This window comes from Mirounga leonina, unplaced genomic scaffold (genome assembly GCF_011800145.1).
Source record: "Mirounga leonina isolate KUSES-001 unplaced genomic scaffold, KU_Mleo_1.0 Mir_174, whole genome shotgun sequence".
NCBI classification, from domain to species: Eukaryota; Metazoa; Chordata; class Mammalia; order Carnivora; family Phocidae; genus Mirounga; species Mirounga leonina.
In genome coordinates, this window is record NW_023270451.1 from 47804363 (window position 1) to 47826563 (window position 22201).

Consider the following 22201-nt stretch of genomic DNA (forward strand, 5'->3'; position numbering starts at 1 on the left):
TTTGTCTTTGTTGTTATCAAAGTGGAAACTGGTATTTTAATTGTATATCTGTGGCTATTAATAAGGCTGCATTTAAAAATATTTGTAGCCATATTTTGGTAATTTTGTAATAATTTGCATCATTCCTATTACGTATTAGCCTTTTATATTTTCCTTCTGTGAATTACTTCTTCATGCTTTCCCATGTTTCTATCAATCAGAATATCACTTTTTATTATTGACTGAAGAGCACCTTGTATCAAAAAGAAATTAACTCATTTACTTTAATGTATGTTACAAATATTTTTTCCGAGGTTTTAGTTTTGTTTTAAATTTTGCCTAAGGTAATTTGTTTGGATTTTTTGTTTGTAACCTGACTTCCTTTTGATAGTCAAATCTATTCATTTTTCTCTACTAATTCCATATGTGTATATATATATTTTTTACTTTTTCTTCGTACATTTTTACCTTAAGCTCTTTTAACCATCGGAAATTTATTTGGTGTACCTACCTTTTGTTTTTTCCCAATATTTTACCCAAATTCCAGCAGAGTTTATTGGATAATACATCGTTTGCCACTAATTTGAAATATACTTGTAAAATATACTAAATATCTCATATGGTATTCCATTTTCCTCTCCTTCTATTCTGACACTGATAGCAATGCTATTATAATTATCATAATGGCATAGTAGCATTTATTTAAGTATTTATTTGGTATCCTTTTGTGTTTTTGTTTGTTTGCTTTTAAAGATTTTATTTATTTGAGAGAGAGAAACAGAGGGAGAGGGGAGAGGCAGAGGGGGAGGGAGAGAGAGAGAATCCCAAGAAGACTCCTCACTGAGTGTGGAGCCTGATGCAGGGCTTGATCTCACAACCCTGAGATCATGACCTGAATCAAAACCAAGAGTCAGACTCTTAACTGATTGAGCCACCCAGGTGCCCCTATTTGGTACCCTTTTGAATATAATAATTCCTCCATTACATTTCTATTTGGATATTGTTAATTCAAAGGGAAATGATCAAATATATATTCCAAGAATATGAAATAAAGTCTATTTGAATAGGTGGAAGATTGTATGTATAGGTATATATATTTGATATATTTATCTTTTATATCTATGTTATATATATGTGTGTGTGTGTATATATATATATATACACACACATATATGTCTTCCACCTATTCAGACAGATTTTGTTTCATATTCTTGGAAATATTTTAGGTATATAATTACATCATCCAGAAATTATGATCATTTAATCTCTTTTCTAATCATACATTCTTTTCCTTTTTTCTTATTACATTGCCTTGAATTTCTAGAACCACATTAAATAGTAGTGATAGATGGCCAAGATCCTCATCTTTATCTTGACTCATGTTTTTATCTTACCCTGAATGTCTTTATCTGCTTTACTCATAAATTTGATGTTGCCTATGAATTTCAGATAGTTATTCCTAGTTCACTAGGTGTCTTCTTAAATCAGAAGTGCATGTTGAATATTATCCTCTGTTGAGATTCCTTTCTGATATATTGGTTTGAAGAATTATATTAATCAAATAATTCTGTATTCCTGGAATAAGTTTTTTTTTTATTGTTGCTTTTTTAATGTATCAGTCTTAGTTTGATTTGCTGTCTTAGTTTGGATTTTTTGCGTACATACATGCATAAATTGCCCTTGAGTTTATTTTTTTTTTCTGTGCGAGTTTGCACTCGCAGGGCTTTGTCATAGTTTCCTAGCACAGTTATGCTAAATTTGGAAAACAGATCTTCATGTAAATGTTAAATGTTCTGCCACTGTCTAGCATCATGAGAAAGATAGTTTATCATAATTTTTAACCATTTTTCTTTATTTTTGTTGTAATTAAAATTTTTCTTCTATGAACTCCTTTGACACTTCCCAACTTGTGGAAGACTGATTTTGTGTTTTCCTCAGTGTAGTTGGAAAAGGCATTATCTTCCACTTTACTATTTCACTTCTTTCTAATTGTAAATCCTACCTACTCTATTGAGCCACTTCCTCTCCTTTGTAATTATATTCTATAGAAGCATCCCTTAACTCTGAATTCTTTTTCGACAGTCTAAGGGTTTTTTTGTTTTTTTTTTTAAGATTTTTTTTTTATTTATTTGACAGAGAGAGACGCAGTGAGAGAGGGAACACAAGCAGGGGGATTGGGAGAGGGAGAAGCAGGCTTGCCGCGGAGTAGGGAGCCCAATGCGGGGCTCCATGCGGGGCTCCATGCAGGGCTCCATGCAGGGCTCGATCCCAGGACCCTGAGATAATGACCCGAGCCGAAAGCAGACACCCAACGACTGAACCACCCAGGTGCCCCCAACAGTCTAAGGGTCTTTTTAAACTGTCTAAGAATCTGTCTTCACTGGTGGCTCTTTAAGTTACTTCTGTGCTGATTTCTTTTTTGCTGAGATGAAACCTCAGTCATTTTCCCAAGCTCTTTCACTTTTCTTTTGAGCAAGAGGTAGGGATGAGTGGGTTTGGGGGATATAAGGTATACACCGTGATCCTCTTTTGCCAATCTAAAACTCTTATTCTTCAAACAATAATTTACAATCCCATTGTGTCTTTTCTTTCTGTCAGGGAGAAGCAAGATAATGGAATGGTTTAAGAGTTGGATTTTGGAGTCAGCATATAACAGATTCTCTCACTCACATGTGTGTGACCTTGAACAAGTCAATTTTTAGAGCTTAGTTTCATCACCTGTGAAATGAGATACTAATAACCACCATTTTAGGTTGCTGAAAATGAGCAACCATATAAAGAAGTAGCACGATGGCTAGTACATAATAAATACTCAAAAATGGGTCTAATGTAATTATTATCCAACTATCATGAATAAACCCCTCATTCTTTCCTTTCATCATGGTCTTCTCTTTCATATTCCTGTGCAAAAATTGCATCCAGTTTTTCACCTCTCGGAAGCCCCAGTCTGGGTCTTCAGTCATCTCTGTTATCTGTACTGCACATTTCCACCTGGTCCACTTGTACTGCTTTGAAGCCTCCTCAATTTCTGCCTTCTGTCTTTCTCTCCGTACCACAGTGTGCTTTGGTGGAAAGTGCTCATGGCATGGAAGACCCAGGTTCTACTCCTAACGGGGTCATTGGCTCGTTGTTTGACCTTGGGTCAGTCAGTCCTCATTTGTTATAATAACTCCCCATTATTTTGCATATGAGGAAATAGAGATTCAGAAGTTTTAAGTAAGTTACTCAGGAGCTGGGTGGGTGTTTTCCTTGGGCGTGGGGGCATAGAGTTTTAGCTACTCCACCACTAAGAGCTGTTGTGAGGACCCAAGTCAAGTGAGATTGTTTTAGACACTGTGGAACATGATGCAAATTGAACGGTCCCATTAGCCTGGTGTATTCTCTTATCTCCTAGCCACCCCTTACATTCCCAAACATTCTGACACGTGGTTTGTACTGTGGGCTGACCATCCTCATTTCCTCTGCCTTTTGCACACCCTTCGTCTTCCTCCATCTCTCCCTCCCTTCCTTTCTTCCCCTGTGGCATTCCCACAGAGCTGCTCATCCCAGCGTCTCCCTTTTCTCAGCCAGAGAGACCCCTCCTCTCCTTGATGTTTTCTTGCCTTACCAACTATTCCTCTTTTGTGGGTGATACCATTTAAAAATTGTTTTCATAGCTTAATTGTAGGCAAATAGCTTCATGTTTCCCCTCTGTTTATAAAGGTGTGGTTTGAGAGAGGGCAGCACAAGATGTATAGAAGGTAAGAAAGCAGAGAAAAGGAAGTGTTGGGCAGGGCTGCTATGTGCCATCTTCAAAGGCAGTAGAGCTGGGGAAGAGAGTCATAGTACCATAGTTTGAATGAAACCTGGCTTTTTATTGCCAAAAAAGCATAAGATGGAAATGGAGGTAAATGTGAATAATTCACAGTAATGTTTAAACTTTGAGGATATTTCACTTTCTCTGGAATTAGAGATTTATGTTAGTAAAGAGTTAGGGAGGAATTTGAAATGTTTAGTTTACAAGAGTGTAAAAAACATTGTCCAGTTATTTATCTAATCTTGCATTGGTCTTGCTTTTAAAAACACGTTTAGATTTGAAGTAGCCTGAGAAAAATAAACTGTTCCAGGCAATAACTTGATGCCCCAGTGGAAATAAGATGGATCCTTTTTCATTCGTTTTGAGAAATTTCTCAGACAGAAGTCTTTGTACCTTCCCTTGCAGTTCTTTCATCCACAAATGACTGTTATCAAGAACTAGAATTACAAGCGCCCCAGTACTTCTTTTTAACTTTAGCTTCTACACAAATTACTACTGAGATCTTATTTCCTTTCTGGGCTGGACATTTTGTTGTTGCACCTACTCAGTCTCACAGATTCTCCATGTGTTATCATCCAGTAAGGTTCATTTCTTAAAGATGAGTATCAACTAAAGCAAGGAACTTGTTGAGAACCATTTCTGGTTCACAGAGCAATCAGGTACTCTGGGAAGTAGGAATAAGAGTTACTATACTACATTCTGCTGTAATTACTTTCCTTTGAGAAAAGAAAGACAGATAATATTATGTTAAAAATAGAATTTTGGTTTCCATTGCTTCCTCCTGATCTCTTAGCCTAAATTCATTCATTCAAGTCAACAAATAATTATTGTGTGTGTACTATGTGCCAGGCACTGTTCTAGGACTTGGGATAGAGAACGAACAAAATGAAGATCTTTGCAGTTTGGGGGCACTGAATTCTAGGCAGGGGGAGACACTGCACACCAAGCATCATAAATAAGTAAACTATAGCATATATTAGAAAATAGTGTTAGTGTTAAAAGGTGATAGGCATTACAGAAAAAGAAAAGGAATGTCGGAAAAGGGGCAGTTACAAGATTATGATTTTAAATTGGGTTGTCATGGTAGGCTTTGTTGAGGAGGCAACTTTTGAACAGAGACTTGAAGAAAATGAGGGATTTATTCATGCATAGATCATTCCATTGTAATTCCTTTCAATGAGACTCTTAGGCTTAGGTGAGAGAAGTTTGGCAATACAAGGCAAAAATGATGCTTATGATAATAATAGTAGTAGTAGTATACTACTTGTATATCACTTACTGTGAGCCAGGCACTATTTGAAATGCTTTACATAAATTAAGTCATTTGACCTTTACAGTTACCCTATGAGCTAGGTACAGTTATTATCCACATTTTACAAATAAGGAATTTGAGGCAGAAAAATAATCAAGTAACTAGTTTTAAAAAAACCAACAACTAATAATGTTGGGGCTGGGATTAAAATTCTGACAGTCTTGCACAAGAGTTTATGCTCTTGAAGCAACTGGAAAATTTTCAGAGCAAAATGTTAGCCAGAGAGATTTCATTTCACATGATATGAGAATTTGTTAGAGTGGATGGATTAAGTTCTTTGTGAAACAAGATAGAATACAGGACCTGATCAGGCATCTTCCCAGCTTGGCTAGCCTGTACATTAGTGGGCTGTCACCAGCCACAATCCTAGAATCATGTGGTAGAGCATTCTTCAAAGATAACTTTTTAAAGGACTGTTTCCTGTGTGTTTCTTCAAGTTTCATTGAGTTCCCTTTTGAATATATGTATACATATATATATTATATCACATATATGATATATATATATGATATAATAGTATATATTAAGTACCTACTCTTTGCATAAGAGAAAAAAAAATTATCTCCTTCCCCCTATGTGTTTATTTTCCTGTGGGAAGCTTATTTGTTTACCTTGCAGGCTAGAGAACATCTGGAAACTGAAATAGAAAGGACTGTATATATGAATGTAATACTTTGCTATTTAAGGATCTTAAAATTTCTATATCTTTAGAGGTGAGGTATGAACTAAATGACTCTTTGTTAAGCGTTATTTCTTAAAACACTGGTGGTGAGTAGTTGCCACTGAATCCTTCATTAATAATCCCTTCCTTTTCCAGAAGGACTTGCCAACACCTATAAAGTATTCACTAGGAGAATTAAAGTCATATAAAAATAATTGGTGTTTGCTTCCTTCAAGGCATACATTTAAATACATTGCTTTATTCCTTTGCTCCTTGGCTGCCTCCTATGTTTAGTAACTCTAGGTCAGCAGACTTCCTCTTTTAAGGTTCATCTGCTGGCCATTTCAATTTCCCATGAGAAAGCAAACCTACCACTCTTTTACCCTTTTATCTTAATGTTTCTTCCATTTATGTCATATTATCTCGTGGGTTTGCATTTCTCAATAATAATGGCACTGCTGGTAAATAGAAAACAATGAATGTGATTATGCACCCATCATCGTCATCGTCATCATCATCTTCTTCTTCTTCCTGGTGAGCCTTTTTAAAAAATTCCTTTTGTGATCTCAAGAGGGGTGGTCATCTTTGACAGTAACTTATCAGTGATTTCATCTTTTTAAAATTGTTTTAAATTTTTATTTACTTATTATATTTATTTTATTTTCATTCCAGTGGGGTTAACGTACAGTGTTATATTAATTGATTTCAACTTAAAAGGAATGCACGCACTATTTTCAAGTGAATTATTTTAATGCATCATTGACAGTTTGGGTGTTGGCTACTTGGTACAGTTGGAAACATTCTGCCACTGGTCTGCTTACCCCAGGCCTCAATTTTCACTTGAGCATTTTTTAGAGTGTCAAATATAAATTTGTGCTGTCCTTATGGCTTGCAGTTTCGTGTGTAATTGGCTGTAACTGTAATGACTAATGTGTATCGGGGGTTAATCAAGAAAATAATAGCTAACATTTATTGGGAGTTTACTGTGTGCCAGTCTCTGATAACTATATTACAGGCATTAACTAGCTTAATCTTTTTCTCTCATAAGATAAATGCTATATTTTCTGCATTTCTGGGAAAAGGAAACTAAGGCCCAGATTTATGTGACTTTGTTCAAGATACAGTGAAACTTGCCACGCAACGCCCCTTTTCAGGATATCCCTCTCTGCGATCAGTGGGCTAACTTATCATCCTGTGTACATTTCCCTTTTCTGTAAGATATGACATTGTTTAATGGACTATTTTAGAAATGTATCACTAGACAATAAAGTTACTTTGGAATGAGTCCTGAGTGTTTATTCAGGTTCCTCATTGCATTTGAAGAATATGATGGAACAGGCACTCTCCAGAACCATTGTGTTCTTTTCTCTTTACTCTGAACCTGTTTGTAACCAGAGTGACTTAACTGACCTCTTCATTTCATAATCATCACCTAGACTCTGTCGTTATTAAAAACAACACAGTTTGGTCAAGATTATGGCTTTTAATTGGGTTGTGGAAAGAAACTCAAGTTGAAGAAATGTTGCCAGGATCATTGGGGAATTAATAGCCGCTTGATGCAAGAGGGAAGCTGTGAAGAACACTGGCTCTCTTATTATGTGGTGTCCAGGCAAAGTAGAGTTATGCTCTTACTATTTCATTTCAGTTTTTGAAAGAAATTATTATTGCAGAACTATTGGCTTCCTTTCTTTCTCAACTGTGGCTATAATGTTTTATTTGTGCATGTGTACTTTTGAGAGAGAGTTGGTCTCTGAAGTGGGAGTTAGGAGAGGAAAGTATTTGAAATGGAAATGTCTTAAAATCATGTCTCTTTCCAGTTGTACATTGGATTTCCTTAGGATTTAGAAACAAAATGGAAATGAAAAACCACAATCACCTTCTTTTTGAACAAGAAAATACTGTACTTATCAGTATAGAAAAAATCTAGTTGAAAGACAATACATCTTGCATTTCATTGCAGAGTGCTCCAGACATCGATCAACTGGCAAGAAAAAGCAAATATTAACTTTCTCTTCTTCCCCACCTTCTCACTATGGCCGGGTAATACTTTTGTATTCCTGTTTGGGGGATTTAATGGCCTTGTTAACATGTGGGAAAACATTGTGATTGGAGACTTTAACAAAATAGTGAGTAGGTTTTTGTTTTGTTTTGTTTTTAAGTTCCATGTTTATGTTCTTACTGGGTTTGTGTCTTTCCAAGTGCTCCAGGTTAAGAACTAAATGTGTTAGGAAAACAGATGTAATGCAAATAAATAGGAAGAGTTCTCATTTCCTTCACTGAGCAAAGCTCTGAGTTCCTGAGCAGTAATTTTATGGTACCTTCTCTCCATATCAGAAGTTGTGCTGACCCCAGCTTCTGTCTCCTAATTTGTGTCGTAACTGATTAATGATCTATAGGGCCAGACAACAATTCACCTACATATGGTTGGGGGTCATAATGCACTAACATAGTGTAAAGATCACTCTTGCCAACAATTAATTGAGGAATTCACTTTATGAAGCCCTGTTTACAGACTGACATCTGGAGAAATTCTTAACCTGGATCCATTCCAATCTGTAGGATTTATGGACCGCACTTGCTTTTTTGTAAATAGGATTCTTTTTCTGCTTGGTACATTCTGTTTACGTAATTATCAATGGATGAAAATGGCTATGTTCCTGTATTTCTTAGTCCTCTGTACCAAGTGGGCCTAAATTCTAAATGGTGGTCTAGCTAAAAGAATACTTAGACACCTATCATTATTCAAGTTGTGGAAACCTCTTAATGTCAGGAGCACCCTGCTCTCTTAAATACAGACTCTAACTGGAGCCCTTACACCCCAAGGGACTTAGTATTTAGCCTTTATGGGGATTTTAAAACTTGTTGAGACACATGCTAGACCTCTTAAAATATATTAGACTCCCTTTTATTCACACACTTGGTCTCTGCTGTGAAGTGTGAAATGGAAATATTTTCAAACATAGGTACACGCATAGTCTTGAACACATTTTAAGTTCTCACTGTGTGTGGGGGGGATCAAAGCTTATTATTAAGCAGCAAAATTAGATTCCCAAACATTCCATGGGTTGTCATGGTGGACACACATTACAGTGACCTTCACCTGCCTCTCTTTGCTAGCCATTATTATCTCTTGCTGGTGGATGAGCTACTGTCGATGTGGTCAGCATGGCATCTGCGAATACAGGGAGATAGAAAAGTTGTAGAATGGACTGAAACAGAACACAGGAAAGCAAATATTTTATGTTGGAACTGGACACCTAGAACTAGATCGAAAAGCATTTTCTTCTTCTGCTTTGCTGAATTTTGAAACTGTAAAATTGAACCAAGTTAAGGATGGGGTGCTTCCACATTACAACAAAGTAAAGGGCAGAATGGAAGTAGAGATGAGAAAGATACAGACCTATGTCGTCCGGTTCCTCCTTTAGAGTAGCAGCGTCATCACATGATATCAACCTGATTTACCATGCTGTGGTAGAAACATATTCAGTGATATCATACATTTGCAACAGCTTTATTTCCAAGATGTGTTTTGATGAGGTCTGTGCCTGTTGTATTTATTATGTATATGTATGTATACACATTTATATATATATATATATATAAATATGTTTTTTTTTTTTTCTGGAACATATCTGCTAAGCAAGCACCTTTCTAAACCCAATTTCACAGAAATGTTGGCTCTCCAAAATCGCTCTTAAGCACAGAACAGAGTTAACACACACACACACACAAACACACACACACACAGGTCATTAGTCATAATATTTCCAACAAGCATAACCTTACCACTTATGATGTGCTTTTAAGGAAATGTCAAGTCCAAGTATGGGACAGACCAGACACTTTGATCTGAAGTCCAATTTAGATGGAGATTGGTGGGGAATCAATCAGGGAAGTGCAGCCCCATTTTTCCTCCAGAGCTTTTTACCTTTTATTTCCACTGTAGCCCTTGTGTAGGTCTTTAATCTGTGTTTTTTCCACAGCTCTTCTTAGCTATCCCTCTTATTCTGCATTACGTTTTCCTAACTGCTAATGTATTTTTTATGCTTGAATATTTGATCATCTACACCTTCAGTAAGTTGCCCCAAATATCTTACATAAGAGTATGTTCACGGAATCATATCCTGCATTGGTGATTCATCCTTTCTCTTTCCCTTTCCTTTTCATCCTCTGTCTCCCTGTCTCTTCTACCTGCATCCTTCCTTCCACTGGTCCATTTTGCTGAAAAGTTTCTAAACACTCAGCTAAAATCACTATACAAACGTACAGTAGGAAACTTGGCTTTCTAAGCTTATGCTGTCCTTGGGTTAGAAAAAAAATAAATTTAGGGGCACCTGGGTGACTCAGTCGTTAAGCGTCTGCCTTCGGCTCAGGTCATGATCCCAGGGTCCTGGGATCGAGCCCCGCATCGGGCTCCCTGCTCCGCGGGAAGCCTGCTTCTCCCTCTCCCGCTCCCCATGCTTGTGTTCCCTCTCTCACTGTGTCTCTCTCTGTCAAATAAATAAATAAAAAATCTAAAAAAAAAAAAAAAAAAAAAAAGAAAAAATATAAGAACAATTAGGAAAATAAACACAGTAAAGGAGAATTATCAGAAAAACTCCTGTACATGTCTGTATGCCTCTGTGCTTGCGTGTGTTCACACTCACACATGTATAGATAGATAAGGGGGGGAGGATAAAGAATAAAACATTTCCCAATGGCTGTATTTATAGAGAAATTGATAAACTATTATTCAAGTCTCTTTGGGAAGCTCTTCATATTTAAGATAGTGAACTATTCTTTTCAAAGCACCCATTCCCCACGCTTCACATGAATTATAAACCTTTGAAATGAAATCTGAATGTTAACCTCAAAAAAATACTCTATCCATCAACTAAATCTTGATTAAATGAAGAATATCACTGGTGTATATTTTTGAGGCTTCTGCTGTTTTTAATTCTAAGTGGCAATTCAAGCCACTTGAACAGATGATTCTTTGGCTGGCAAGTCAGAGCAGGGTCTGGGGTCATTTGTGATTCTCAGTGGCGCCTTGTTTGATTCCTCTCAATTATGAAGAAAAAAGAAGAAAAGTTGTTTTCCTCCCTGAAGGAATGGAACATTCTCACCCATACACCCAATTGACGGCAAAGGTCACCTTTGCAAGAAAATAAATCAGCAAATCCTAAAATATACCCAAAGAACAGCTTGCCAACCTGCTGGATTTTCTGTATCATTGAAAGGAAGTACTAGTTAGAACAGCCAACTCACAAATCCATTGAGATCTTTCTGGAAAAGGAGGAGTACTTGAGAAAGCTCTAGTGGTTTAGGAAGCAAGAGATTCAGAACTAGCTCTGGGACATTAGGGGCATGAGCTACCTTCTCTTAGCCTCTGTTTTGATATCTACTAAATGAAGGCAGTTGAACTGAAAACTGAGTTCTTTGATTCCACAAAAATGATGCAGAAAGTACATCTTGCCAAAAAAAGTTAATAGAGGGCAGAGATGATAAAATGTACTGTGTGATAAGCACTGTACTGGGTGAACATGGTCTCATATAATCCTCCCGATAGTCCTCATTAAGACCCTCTTTTTACAGATGGGGCAACTGATAACCTGGCCTGGGTCCTGCTGCCAGATCCAACCTGGTCCACTCCTGTGAGCTTCATGGTCTCGGTCAAGTCTCACTGTTGGCCTCCTTCCCCTTCAGTGGCCTCTCCAGTCACCGCCCACTTAGCTTTCACTTTTGATAAAAGGAAAGATAAACCCCTGGAGACAATTCTAAAATATTGGAAACCTTAAGAATTTATAAAAAGAAACCTCCTATAAAAATTTTTCCCCAGTCTAGTCATGAGAAAAACATCAGATAAATTCCAGTAGAAGGGCATTCTTCAATATACTTGACCAGTACTCCTTGAAACTGTCAAGGCCATCAAAAGCTAGGGGAAGTCTAAGGAACTGTCACAACCAAGAAGAGCCAAAAGAGGTATGACAACTAATGTCGTATGGTATCCTAGATGGAAAAAAGATATTAGGTAAAAACAAAGGAAATTTTAATAGACTATGGACTTTGGTTAATAATAATGTATTAATACTGGTTCATTGATCGTAACAAATGTACCACACTAATGCAAGATACCACAATAGGAGAAACTGTGCAGAAGATATGTAAGAATTCACTGTATAATCTGCTAAATTTTTCTGAACATCTAAAATGGTTTTGAAAAGTAGTCTATTAAAAAAAAAGTTTATCACTGCCTAAACCAAAAATATTGTAGCAGTAGGGTAAACAATATGCTTTTTTTTTTCAATTTATGTGTTTCACAATTTATTTATTTGAGAGAAGGAGAGAGAGAGAGCGAGTGAATGCACACAAGCAGGGGCAGGGGGCAGGAGGGAGGGGCAGAGGGAGAAGCAGTCTCCCCACTGAGCAGGGAGCCCAATGTGGGGCTCCATCCCAGGACCCTGGGATCATGACCTGAGTGGAAGGCAGGCGCTTAACCAACTAAGCCACCCAGGTGCCCAACAATATGCTTTTAAACTAGTACTACTCTTACTACTACTTCTTCTACTTCTACTACTACTACTTCTCCTCCTCCTCACCCTCCTCCTTCTCCTCTCTCTTCGTCATCCTCTTCTTCCTCCAACTCCCTCCTCCTCCTAGTTATTATAGTAACTATAAGGTGATCTAACAGTGTTAAAATGCCTCTAGGATCCTTTAGAATTAGGATACTGTAAAAGAGTAACTTTCTGTGAGCCTTGGATTAGGCCAGGGATCGGCAAACTATTTATGGTCCATGGGCTAAATCTGGCCTACTACCTGTTTTAGTAAATAAAATTTTATTGGAACACAACCAGTGCTCATTCACATTTACATTTTGTCTTTGGCTGCATTTGCACTACAATGGAAAATTGAGTGATTGCACCAGAGATCAGATGGCCTGCAGAATTTAAAAAATGTTTACTATCTGGTGAACCCTTGATTTAGACTATTTGGGTTATAAGGTAGAGAGTGAGGCAGGTAAGTGGGGCCACCAGGATTCACATGGGGGTAGGATCAAATATTAGAACTCAGCTAATCAAGTAGAAGGAAAAGTATAGGATAGGGCATAAGTAAAACAGAGCAGTCAATTTCAGAGTTGGCCACTGTTTAAGGTTTCTGGGCACTTTTCTTTTTTGTTGCAGAGCTGTGTCTTTGGCCCATAGGTGCATCAGCCTATGTGAACCCTGCCCTTTCAGACTCCCACCTTTATAAAGGGACCTTTATCTTGGCCTATTTATTCTTCTTTTAGTGTTCCTAACTTTTACCTGAAAATAGCCAAAACTTCCTGTGTTTTTCAGTGTCCCAGGCACTTACACACACTCATCAGTTTCTCTCTTACGAAGGAGGGATGCCATAGTTTCTATTTTATAGATAAGGAAACTGAAGCTCGTTCAAGTGAAATAACTTGCGCCAGAGAATCGGTTGGCTCATAAATGCTGTGCCACAGTTTGAATCGAGGATTCATAACATAACATTAAACCCCCTACACCATGCCCACCTACAGTGCTGGAACTGGCTTTCACTAGCTCATGAGAGCCAGTTGTTGAATTTTTAGATATTCTGTGAGCTAGGTGACAAACTCAGCCATTATTAAAAGCTAAATTATGTATATTTATAATCAAATACATTGTATCAGGAACAAAGATAATATACTTTAAAAATCTTTACTATTTTACTACATTTTACTCTATGCTCTGGAGGTGGTTGGTGTCTACAGAGTCTGTGTGGTGAAAGTGCTAACTGTGTGCTCTCCGTGCAACTCTGCCAAACTCTTATTTGGCGATGCCACTTTGGTTGCTTGAAACTGGCCATAATGGGAGTATTTACACCATGGACATGGGCAAACACTACAGATCAGGGCTTTACTTCTCTCTCTTGCCAGCTAGCTGGTTACATATTTAGCGGCATCTCAATGTTTACCTTGCATTCTGATTTTGATCTCTAGCTAGTATTCTAGAGGATAGTCACATTTGTTTCTGGTGGGCTCCTATCTTGACCTTTGAATTCTGTAACTTTTATAGTTAATGCCACAGTAGCAACCTAGAGAGAGGACCTGAGCTCTTTTTTTTTTTTTTTAAGATTTTATTTATTTATTTGACAGAGAGAGACACAGCAAGAGCAGGAACACAAGCAGGGGGAGTGGGAGAGGGAGAAGCAGGCTTCCTGCCAAGCAGGGAGCCCAATGTGGGACTCGATCCCGGGACCCTGGGACCATGACCTGAGCCGAAGGCAGACGCTTAACGACTGAGCCACCCAGCCGCCCACCTGAGCTCTTTTTTATTGTTATTTTTATTTGTTTGTTTTTCTGACAGTGGGTAGAAATTCCTTAGAGTAATTCCCTTGTTGAGAAAATATGTTCCACATGGTTAAGGAGGAAGTTCAACCATTTTATAGTTTGCTTTTAAATGCAGAGACAGGTTTGAGGATAGTTTGGACTCCCTAAAAAATCCTTGAGTTGCATTATCTTTATAAATATAGTGTGAACTCCTATTCAGAATTTTAGGTAAGGTTTTTTACTTAAATAATTTCCTGGCTACATGAGGATTTCTGTATGTATTAATGTGTTATTAACTTGCAAAAAAACAAATTTTTACAGCTAGGTATGGTTAACACAAATGAGCTTGTACATAATTTGGTAACAATTCAGAGGAATAGGCAGTGTAGTAAAGTGCCTCAAAAACATCCTCCTAAACATCATTGGTGTAGTCTCCAATTTATAGACTATCTTGTTCCAAATGCTCCTGGGCTGATTATTCACAATTCATGATACATGCTTCATGTTTTTAAAATTTTACCTGCAGGGATTAGCTACCACTTACAACATTGTTCTCTTATGCCAATGCACCCAGAGTCCCAACTCCTGATCGCAGTTTCCCTTAATGAATCTCCTCTTATAAAAGAGCACAGAAGTAGAAGTGGATCCCCATTGTTGTGGCGAGAGCAGGCACTGGGGAACCTGGACATCTTCCCTGGCAGGGAGGTGGGGGCTGGTCTGGATACTGTGCAGTGAGGGAGCTGCCCCCCAGATATTTGAGTAGAACAGAGATCACATAAGTAAGTCGTGAGAAGCCCCTGTTGTTGCCACAATGACTTTACTGGCTATCTGAACTTTAAATAATTAGGAGTTTGCTGAATGGTTATTTCTAAACTCTAATTCTATGTATCATATTAATTAAGGTAGACCATATCTTGTGTCACTGCTGTTAAAATGTGGCCAGAAGACTGGCATCTGCCTGTAGACTTTTTGTGAACCTGAAATTGAGAGTAAGTGTTTAGGAACTTGTAGCAATTGACAGAGTACTTTTATAAAGATTAAGTCTACTACTAATAGATGAGGGCTGGTATATTGTTCATTTCATTTTTCTAGTAATTCCTTTTATTGTTATTACATTTTACAAAAATATTAGTTTAGATAGATGAGAAATTTTTAAAAACTGGTCCTTTTGAGAAGCATGGCTGCCATGGGAAGAGCGGGCTGCAGCTCATACAGACTTGCTGTGTGACCTTTGGCGAATGATGTAATCTCTAGGTTTACATTTAATAAATTGAGACTTTCTAGCAGGCCTGATAGTTAGTCTTACAAAGCTAAGTCAGGGATGCAAAAAAATGTCAAAATTTTAATTTTCTTTATGAGCAAGATGGTGGGAAATTCGGTCTCAGTTATTATTGCCCACCCCACGTCCCCTAGCTCCTGTCTCCATGGGGCTCAGAAAATGAGGGTGCAATACTGTCAACAGCCTCATTGCCTAAGCCCACAGCAGAGGCTTGGTGGATGAGGGAGTCCTTGCTGAGGTTGGAGCTCCTGATCCCCAGCCCTCCTTGTGCCTGCATCTCCATCCCTTGATGCCTTGCTCCCTTGGGGTGGTCCAACCTGGCTCTCTTTACCCCTCTGAATTACCACTAGAGAAAATCTTTCCTCAGAGATAACTTTAATATCTTCAGTGAGCTCAGGCTATGGAAAACTAAGGCTAGAAAAGAGAGTATTTTCAGGCTACTTTTTTTTTTTTTTTTTTTTTTTTGATTTGGCCCCAGTACAAATTTCTGAGGCATGGAAGCACAAACGGCCTGGAGAAATTTGGGGGGAAGAGGCACAGGGGAGGGAAAGCTGAAGAAAAAACACAAATTAATATCAATTTTATCATTGTAAAGTGGGGCCAATAAACCCTTACTGATAGGGTTGTCTGAGGATTGAGTAAGCTAATGCATTGAGAATTCATAGCCAAGTGTCCAGCACACACTAGGTCCATAGTACTATGATTTCCAGATCAGGAGGTCCCTGGCTCTCACTTGTTTTTGCCTGTTGGCTCTTATGTGTTGCACACACAGTGTGTGTTTGGATGATTTCATCCAGCTGTGGTTTTTCTTCCTTTCTTTCCTTTGATGATACAGGCTCTAAGCCAAGGGTACTTCATCTGGCATCCATGGAAGCCAGGCTCCACTTCCACGGATGGGCTTCAGAGGGTCTCTGATAGTCTGGAAGTTTTATATGTTATTTCTATTTACTGTTTACTCTGAAATTTTTAATAAACAAATGTTTTTTTCCTAGCAAAAATCTCATCAGATATACTCATCTGTCCTTCTTAGCAGATTCAAATGTAGTAGCTGTGGGGTGAGGACTAAGATTCTGCATTTCTCACAAGCTCCCTGGTGATACCCAGTGCTGTGGGTCCAATGATCTCACTTAAAATAGCAAGGCCAAAGTGGCCTTCTGACTTTAAGGATGTGCCTTACATTGCCTATTAACTTCACCAAACTTGCCGTTTTCTTTTTTTCCAACATATCTGGTCATCAGAAGCAGCCGCCCTATTCGGGAATGTTTATAATTATAAACATTTCCACTCCACAGCTATTCAATCTGCCAGTCTTGACCTCTACATGCACTTCATTCCAGTTAGCCATGGATAAAAGCTTACATAATTACATAACAGGGTTTTGCCCATCATGTTTGCTCCCACTCATGGAGCCCCCATTTCTTACACATAGGTGGGCAATCTAACCTCAAAATTCTGTGTTGAAGGCCTGCTTTTTAGAACTATTTCCAGTGTCAATAATTTTTGCAGTAAAGCAGAGCCTGAGGCAAGGATTAATATGATGGTTTATTTGACAAACTCAGGGAAGGGAAGATGAGGAAAAAGGTAAGGGAGTCAAGGAAATATGTGATATAATATAAAATGGTTCATCCTTGGTTCTTCTCTCAAAGAGCCATGAAGAGACCCAGCAGATACATCTACCCAGCACACAGCACTTTCCTGGAGGTTGGCAAAAAGAAAATAATAATTCAGAGTCCACCTGGGGAGAGGCAGGAGGGGAATTCTCTGCCCAGCTTTTTCCCTTCTCCCATTTTCCATTGGTCAGGATGCCAGATCCAAACTGGGAGGTAGGAAACTCTAGGCATGTGGTTGGTCAGTCTGGCTGCATGGAGGCATCCGAAAAAGGGCGGGGGGTGGGGGGGTGGGATTCCCAGGGCAAATGACTGGTCAGCCCTGCAGTGGGATTTGAGAGATTTTTTTTATCTCTTTGTACTAAGGACAAGGAAAAAAATTTTTGTGCCAAGAAGAAAAGAGGAAATTACATAAGTTGTTCATAGTCTCTAATGACTGACTTGTCCTTTTATGTCCATGTGGTTAAAGAACTAGGAAGTACTTTTAAGTCTTTATCCTTTGTCTTGCCTCAATATGAGTCAGCTGGAATAAAAAAGGTGGACTCTACTTAATCAGTGGAGATCTGCCTCTCTCCACAAATGTGTGGCAGACACCACTAACTGATCACTGCAGTCTTCCCATTTGTTGGCTGGGTATACTTCTTCCCCACTCCTGAAGTTTCTTTGTGTGTGAAGATAGCTATAGGAGTACAACATTCCTGGCCTCACCCTGCTTCCTCCCTCCCTCTGCCTCAAGGATGTCTTAAACTGATTTGTGAGTGTGCAATGAGAAACCAAGCCATTCTTGGTCCTTTTTTTTTCTTGAGATCAGGTTCTGTTCTGCAAGGAGCACATCACTTATTTCTGTTCTTCCCTATCATTAGTCTTACAGAAGTACTTCCTCACCCCACATACCCTAGTTTTTATCTCAGTTGGGTGAGGGGCCAGGAGGAGAAGGGTGCTATTTCATGGGCTTTGCCAAGGTCCCAGCACCTCAGTGCCTGCCTTGGCCTCACAATACTCTAAGCAGTGCTCCTGGCCATCACACTCAGTGGATTTCCAGGTGGAATAAAACCTGCTGATACCTGAGTCCTGCAGCCTCAGTACCTCTGGCTAATGCTGCAACTGAGGAGCCATAGAGTAAGTGGTCAGATGACATGCGCTTTAGGTGTTGTCAGGCTTGGGTGGGTGAGTTCGGTTAGGAGCCATGTGACCTTGGCAAGTTGCTGCATCTCATTAGATCTGTCTTATCTGTAAGATGAGAATAATAATATCTATTTCATGGTTTCTAGAAACTAAATGAGATAATATGGTCAGGGTTTCTAGCATTTAGAAAGTACTCAATAATGGTAGTTATTGTTACCATGATACACAGGCTTTGGAAACAGATTAAAAATAAGGGGCGCCTGGGTGGCTCAGTTGTTAAGTGTCTGCCTTCGGCTCAGGTCATGGTCCCAGGGTCCTGGGATCGAGCCCCGCATCGGGCTCCCTGCTCCACAGCTATTCCCTCTCCCACTCCTCCTGCTTGTGTTCTCCCTCTTGCTGTGTCTCTCTGTCAAATATATAAATAAAATCTTAAAAAAAAAAAAAATTAAGCCTGGTCCTCCTTCTGGATGGGGCCCTTGCCGTTTTTAGATATAGCCAGGCAAGTTTCATTGCACTGTTGGAGAATTCTAACATATCCTCTTGGGAAACCTCTGAGGCTACCTCTAATTCTTATTTTATGAATGTGGAGATGCTTTTCTCTCAAGTTTTCCTGGGCATCAATTTCTTTTTTCAGAGTTGATGCAGAGGGATGAATGGTAAGGTGTATTCTCCTTCAGACTTGGGATCTTGCCACTTGCCTTTCATTTGAGTGATGTGGTTTACAAATCAGTGCTGCGATACCCTGTCTTTCCTCATAAACCCCTTCATGCATACAGCCAAACTTGAGTACAGAGACTTTGGACTCAGTGTGTGAGAAGCCTCAGAGAAGGAAAAGAAAAAAAAAAAAATCACACTACATTAAGAAGAAGAATGGCTTTGGAAAAAAAATATGTATAGTGTACAGCATGTCAGTACATTTTCAGGAAATGGTAGCAAATTAGTCAAATCAAGTTACAGATACAGTCAAGAAGTTATCACGAGTCTCCCCTACAAGATTTTGGTGAATAAAATCAAATGACTTATACCCAATATTTTAAAAGTGCAGTGGTGCTGGCTTATCCTCAAGTCACTGTGGGAACTGACTGGGAATTGAAAGCTTCCACAATGCAGCATGTGGCTTTGCTGTTGAATTATGAAGCGTTTGTGTCTGTACTGTGAGGTGCTGGACGCAAGGATAGAATCAAAGTGCAGAGATACACCACCACAGGCATCGTCTCGGGATGCAGGCAGCCTTCCTCTTGGCTCAAGAAAGGTTTCATTCCCGTGTGGTCAGTGTGCTTTTGTTTTTATAGTTTCTGATGCTCTGATATTAGAGAGAATTCCTGCTGGGGTACCCTTATATTACAGATACCACATACGCTATAGGTTTTGTCCTTTCTGACTTCAAAAAGAATAAAGACAACACCATTGCTGCTATTGCTAAGTGATCTTGGTATAATATGTCTTTGGGGCAATAACTCATTCCCAGTATTTTCACCGAAGAGAGACATTTAAAATTATTCTTTTTGGTCTGCTCCTGAAGATTGTTGTCACATCGTTTGTTACCTTTATGATTGGTATGTTCTTAAGCTGTGGTTGCTGTGTGGAGAGGCAGATTTTCCTACACACTGCTTAAAATATTGTATTTTTTCCAACTAGGTGGCTGTACTACCATCCCAGAATCAGACTTAGAGGAAAGATCAATAGAACAAGACTCCGCTGAACTGTTTACCAACCACAAACACCTCATTGTAGAGACACCCATGCCTGGTAAGAAAATGGGTGGCCTTCACCAATGATACGTCAGGGATAGTGACACTCTGGCCAGTTCTCGTCATACCAGAGAGCCTTTTCACAAAGCTGCTTGTTTTCCAACTTCTTCATCCTTCCCCTCAGCATTGGTGCAGTTGAATTTGATTATTTGTATATTCCTTTCAATATTGAAACCTTTTTTCTCTCTCTCTCACTCTCTTTTTTCTAGAAGTTTCACCCCTCCAAGGAGTCTCGGAATAGTTCAAGTAGAGTTGTCTGGATGAGGGGAAGATGGCCTTCCCAAGGCTGATCCTGTGTGGACCTCATGCCAAGCACAGATGTAGGGCTGGTCCAGGTGCTTCATCCATCTCACCTGCTTGGAGATGATACTATATAGACATGGGGATTGGGATTTTTTTATTTTGCTAGGAGGACTTGTAATACCATGGGCAGGTCAGTTGAAACTTATCTTACTGGGAAAAGCTATTGCCGCTTTTGGTCATCTGTATGCTTATAGCCATCGGATATAGTGAGAGGACATCTTTTGGGGACAGACTTTATAACGCAGAGACCTAGGTCCAAAGTAATTTGATACCCCATTTTTTTCACAGAATTCTTATATAGTAAGTGTATCAAATTTAATAAAGCATCTCGTTGTCCAATAAAATCTTGGATTTGATTTATAATTAGAGGGTTTTATAGTTGGTCTCTCTACATTTTTTCTTCAAAGGAAAAGAACTGAAAGGAATTGAAAACTTTGCTACTCCATGGTAACACTCAAATATAATTGTTTTATAAATAAACTACAGAATTTTCATATGATCTATTTACTCTGTTCTAAAAAATGGAAGAAGGTAAGTTTTTAGTATTGAACAAAAATGTTAAAATATTTTTAGGGAAGGTAGTATATTAACATCCTCTTTAGATTACCCCATGGTGACACCTTTTAAAAATTCAGGTTGTAAAAGAATTCACACATTAGAATTAAAATGTAAGGTTTTTTATATTCAAGAAATAAAGGAGATTTTGCCAATTTCAAGTTAAAATTACAGTTTCAAGACTGATTTAAATAAATTAAAAATAAGTCTGTGCCAGTTTGGGAATGCCTGTCAGTCAGTATAAAGGGGGATATGGTTCGTGGTTTTTCTATATGTGAAATGTCAAAAAACTGCAGAGGATTTATTATTTCTAGCATTCTTTTTTAGGAGATGCAGCAGAAGATGTAATATTTTTAATTGTCAAGCATGGAAGTGGACAACTTCTAGCCTTTGGACCAGAATCAACCATTAGGTTAATTTCACCCAGCCATTGGGGACCAGTAAAAGATGTCATGGCTCCGCAAATGACTATAGTTGCAAAAAATGCCACACTTCTGATCATCTTTAACAACTTCATTCAAGAAAGGTTACAAAACAAGTATATTACTTCTTAAAAAGGTGTTTCCGTGTTATGTCTCTCTCTCTCTCTTCCTTTTTTTTTTTTTTTCTTTTGGATGTTTGGTTCCTGTGGTTGTTTTTTGTGCTGTGCATATGTCCATGTGCTAATTTCTGTTCTCCTTTCTCTCTTTTTTTTCTTTCTTGAGTCATGCCCTGTTTGTATATGTCCTTCTAACTGTCTTTCTTTAACTCTTTTTCTCTCTTGTGTTTCTATGTTCATCTGCCTTATCAGTTTTTCTCTTCCTTCACTTATTCCCCCCCCAATTCTTTCCCTTTATTTCCTATGATATAAAACCCAAGTATATTGTTTGATTTGTAATGGTTACTTTAAGCATAGACGAGTGCGGTGATTTCTCTCTCTTTCAAATCCCTTCTCCATTGATTTCCTTTTATTTGTGTCCTCCATGATTGCTCAATTCTGTGAGAGAGTGACTACCAGTGTAAACTCAAAAGGCTTCCTACCTTCAGTTTGGGAATTTAAGATGACTTTTGTTGCTACAATTACATGTCATACTGAGAGTTTTTATGTTAAGATGTATATTTGTAAATGTTTTCCTGGAAATCATTATCAGTATCTTAAGTCTATTGGCACAACTACTTGACCAAATAATTTTTTTTATTTGAATCACTAGTACAGAATTCTGTATACATACATCATACACATATTTTTAAAAAATATAATTGTATTTGCATTTTACTAGCTGCCAAAAGGAAAGAAGGTACTAATTAGCCTTTTTCAACATTATCAAATATAAAATATAAGTTCTAAAATGATAAAATAATTTGATTCATGATTTAAAAATATCATTTGATAAAAAAATTTCCTGAATTTATGTAATGTCTTTTACCCTTGATTTTAATATGATTTAAAAACATATGTAAAGTGTTTCTACTAGCAGCCAAGAATTACGTTATCCTTTGAAGTGACTTTTTAAAGATCAAGACCCAAATAATTGTTTTTTTGTTTTTTTGTTTTTTAAAG

The 22201-nt window shown here is 38.2% G+C and overlaps 1 protein-coding gene across 7 annotated transcripts in view; it reads left to right on the forward strand.

The window, feature by feature from the left end:
- BBS9 (Bardet-Biedl syndrome 9) overlaps window positions 1-20613 on the forward strand; it is a 453139-nt gene extending 432526 nt beyond the window's left edge. For 4 of the 7 annotated variants that reach the window (XR_004682059.1, XM_035020867.1, XM_035020868.1 and 1 more), the window contains 2 exons: window positions 19691-19801; window positions 20013-20441. Coding sequence is in view for 6 of the 7 variants with exons in the window: in XM_035020867.1 (XP_034876758.1) it covers window positions 19691-19801; window positions 20013-20044 (143 nt within the window). In the remaining variant the exon portion in view is untranslated. Of the gene's footprint in view, window positions 1-19690; window positions 19802-20012 lie in introns of all 7 variants that reach the window. The other 3 variants (XM_035020869.1, XM_035020871.1, XM_035020866.1) reach the window with 2 other exon arrangements.
- The last annotated feature ends 1588 nt before the right edge of the window (window positions 20614-22201 follow it).